Source organism: Gracilinanus agilis, chromosome X, assembly GCF_016433145.1.
Source record: "Gracilinanus agilis isolate LMUSP501 chromosome X, AgileGrace, whole genome shotgun sequence".
Lineage (NCBI taxonomy): Eukaryota > Metazoa > Chordata > Mammalia > Didelphimorphia > Didelphidae > Gracilinanus > Gracilinanus agilis.
Window position 1 is genome coordinate 46,880,129 of NC_058136.1, and position 4,136 is coordinate 46,884,264.

A 4,136-nucleotide genomic window follows, 5' to 3' on the forward strand; every position below is an offset into this window, starting at 1 on the left:
GAGTAAACAACAGAAAAAGAAAAAAGAAATTATAATCAACAGCTTCTCTCCAGGTAATGAACAAACGGAACAGAGGAGGATGAAGGAACACCAAGAAAAAATGAAGAAACTCTAGCAAATTGGACTCAGCCTTTGAAAGAACTCAAAACACAACTCAAAAAACAATTAAGAGGGGGCAGCTGGGTAGCTCAGTGGATTGAGAACCAGGCCTAGAGACGGGAGGTCCTAGGTTCAAATCTGGCCTCAGACACTTCCCAGCTGTGTGACCCTGGGCAAGTCACTTGACCCCCATTGCCTAGCCCTTACCACTCTTCTGCCTTGGAGCCAATACACAGTATTGACTCCAAGACGGAAGGTAAGGGTTTTAAATTAAAAAAAAAAAAAAAAAACAATTAAGAGAGGCTGAAGCTCCGCATGGCGGGACACCTGGCTCCTGAATACTTCTCGCCACCCCCTGGCGGTGGCGGGGCTGGGGGGTCTGAACGAACGTGGAATTGGCCTAGCTTTCAAGGCCCACCTGGTGGGGCTGGAACAGGGCCGGGGCCCGACGGGTGGGGGATGGCCCCGTACCACCCCATGTATGATATTTGGGGAGGGAGTGTCTACTGTGAACCTCAGCCCAATGTGGGAGTGATGGCTCAACCTGCTCAAGAGATTGCGGTCCCCAATGGTGATGCAGGACCCGGGGTAGATAGCCCTTCCGAGGGCAGCTCCCCAGAACCCTGAGCCACTCCGCGAGTCACCAAGATTGAACCAGCGGAGAGCAGAGACGAGCAGCCACAAGAGAACCCCTCCCCAGAGGAACTGGAGCAATTTGCCAAGGAGCTAAAGTGGAAGAGGATCACTCTGGGTTATACCCAGGCTGATGTGGGCATCACCTTGGGTGCTCTCTTTGCCAAGGTTTTTAGCCAGACCACCATCTGTCGATTTGAGGCACCACAACTTAGCTTCAAGAACATGTGTAAGCTCCGACCTCTACTCCAGAGATGGCTGGAAGCAGCTGATGACAATGACCACTTTCAGGAGCTGTGTAAAGCTGGGACAGTCCTTCAACAAGCCAGAAAGAGGAAGCGTACAAGCATTGAGAATGGAGTTCGGGGAAACTTGGAGACCATGTCTCTTCAGTGCCCTAAGCCCACACTGCAGCAGATCAGCAGTATTGCTGAGAAGCTGGGTCTTGAGAAAGATGTTGTCTGAGTTTGGTTCTGTAACCGGCATCAGAAGGGCAAACGGAGCAATGGCAACTCACCCCGGGAGGATTTTGAGGCAGCTGGCTCTTTCCCTGGGGGACCTGTGCCTTTTCCCCTAGTGCCAGGTCCTCCCTTCAGTCATCCCAGTTATGGGGGCCCTCATTTCACCACTCTTTATTCCCCGGTTCCCTTCACAGAGGGGGATGTGTTCTCTCCTGTCCCTGTTACCCCTCTGGGCTCCACTATGCATTCAAGCTGAAGGGCTAGCCCAACCTTGGGCAGAGGAGATGAGAGAAATAGAGAGATGAGGAAGGTCTGGGAGTTGGTGGATTGAGCTCTCCCTATATCTTGGAAGCAGTTGGGAACAGGGAAAGTTGGGATCAGTATTTCAGAGATTCATAAACAGATTTTTTTTTTGAGGGGAATGGGTGGGAGGGAAGTTGGGAAGTTTGTTGCTTGTTAGTTCTGCATCTCTTTCATTGCCCAACTCTTTAAATAAAGTAATCTGAAGCAAGTCTAAAAAAAAGAGAGGCTGAAAACAATTGGGAAAAGAACTTAAAAAACAAAATACATCATCTGGAAACTGAGGCACATAGAAAACAAGAAAATAACGTCTTGAAAGCCAGAATTGATCAGCTTGAAAACGAGGCAAAGAAAGTGAAAGATAACCTACAAAGAAAAACAGACCAGAAGAAGAAGGATGACCAAAAAACCAGGGATGAAATTCAGTCTCTAAAAATTAGAATCCAACAACTAAAATCAAATGACTTCATAAGGCAGCAAGAATCTATAAAACAAGATCAAAAGAATGAAAAAGTTGAGGAAAATATGAAACACCTCATTGATAAAACTACAGACTTGGAAAATTGATCCAGAAGAGACAATTTAAGAATTATTGGACTACCAGAAAATCATGAAAAAAGAAAAAGATTGGACATCATTCTACTATCCAAGAAATTATCCAAGAAAACTTCCCTGAAATTCTTGAACAAGAGGGAAAAGTGGAGATTGAAAGAATCCACAGATCACCTTCTGTCTTTAATTCCCAGTTGACAATATCCAGGAATATTATAGCCAAATTCAAGAACTACCAGACCAAGGAAAAGATACTACAAGTTGCTAAGCAGAAAACATTCAGATATCATGGAACCACAGTTAGGATAACACAGGACCTGGCTGTGTCCACACTGAAGGACCAGAAAGCATGGAATATGATATTCTGGAAAGCAAGGGAACTGGGTCTTCAACCAAGAATCAACTAAGCTGCAAAAATGAGTATATTCTTGCAGGGGAAAGTATGATCATTCAATAAAATAGAATACTTCCAAGCATTCCTAAAGAAAAGACCTGACTTAAACAGAAAATTCCCTTTCTATGACTGAAGTGACATTCCAGAATTGAATAGAAGTTTAGAAGGAAAAAAAGATGAATGCATCTCAATATACTGGAAATTGTTACATAAACAAAATATCTAAAGGGCTGGCTGGGGATACATTATTTATTTCTACTTGTTATTGATGACTTTTCATAATTCACTCATAGCTCTGCCACTCATGAGTTATTAGGTTATCAATTACTCATGAAAATAATTAATGTATCCCAAATCAATCCCTGGCTATCAGAGATGAGTTATTTTTCATTCAACAGTCTGAGAACAAATAAAAAAACCTGGCCGATGGTCCATTCATTTCAGAAGCTTCCCCTACCTGTGAATGATGACTAGGCAGATAATACCCTGAACCTGGAAAGGTCTATATCAAAAAGGTTGGCTTCATTTCACAAAATAGAAAGAAAAGCCTTGAAAATATTTAGAAACTGGAATTATGGTAGGAATTGGAACTTCACAATTCTACCACATGGTGTAACTTTAACATTTAAACAATAGTGCATCTTTGGCTCTGGGAGCATTTTTAGATTTAAAATGAAATGGTTCATTGTTTGTGGTTCTTAATTACTTAACCCTACCTTGACTGCACATAGTTTCTTGCTACTGTCTTTACCTTAGAATAATTAATCAGAAAAGACACTTTCTATGATTCTCACTTCATTGGAGCCTTTGTGAAGATCTTGTCTTGTTAAGAATAATCAAACACACCCGATAAATTCTAGTGCTTTTCCTGTCATGTTCCATGTCATTGTAGCAGTACTCAAGATCTCATTTTTTTGTCATTTACCAACCTCATGAGTCAACATTTGGAGGAGCCTCCTTCTTATAGCTTACTTTTCTTTCTTTTATTAAATTTTTTAAACCTCTTTAATTTTTAAGTGTGATACTGATAAGACATTGGAAAAATACATATCTCATCTCTAACCTATCTTTCCACCAGTTAATTTTTATAGAATTTTGGTATGCTTTACCATGTACTTCTGGTCTCTTTTCCAAATCACTCGTTCTTTCATTTTTTCTTTTCTTATCTTTCCTTTAGAATATTTTCCCAGGGTTACATGATTCATAATTTCCCCTCCTTCATTCCCTCCTCCCATAACTGACAAGCAGTTCCATTGTGTTATCCATGTATCATTGTTCAAAACCTATTTCCATGTTGCTAATATTTGCAGTAGAGTGATCTTTTAACATCAATACCCATATCATATCCCCATCGAACTACGTGATCTATCATATGCTTTTATTCTGTGTTTCTGCTCCTACAGTTCTTTCTCTGGATGTGGATTATGTTCTTTCTCCTAACTTCCTCTGGATTGTCCTGGGTCATTGCATTGCTGCTAGTAGAAAAGTCTAGTACGTTGAATTGTGCCATAATGTACTTTTACTTATTTCAATCAGATTTTTATTTTTTATTTACTTTTAATGTTTTAGCAGGGGTTTCTGACTTGGATGTTTGGATTCTCTTCTGTACTTATTACAAAGTTTTCTTGTGCCTTTAATATTTCTCCTATCTGTAGTATGCTGTATATGGATTCTTGCCTTATTTTTAAATGTTACCT

At 40.9% G+C, this 4,136-nt stretch overlaps 1 protein-coding gene across 1 annotated transcript; it reads left to right on the plus strand.

Moving 5' to 3' along the window:
* The first annotated feature begins 414 nt into the window (after window positions 1–414).
* LOC123253604 (POU domain, class 5, transcription factor 1-like) lies at window positions 415–1,449 on the plus strand. The gene is given in 1 exon segment (XM_044682778.1): window positions 415–1,449. A coding segment is annotated over 1 exon segment (1,035 nt).
* The last annotated feature ends 2,687 nt before the right edge of the window (window positions 1,450–4,136 follow it).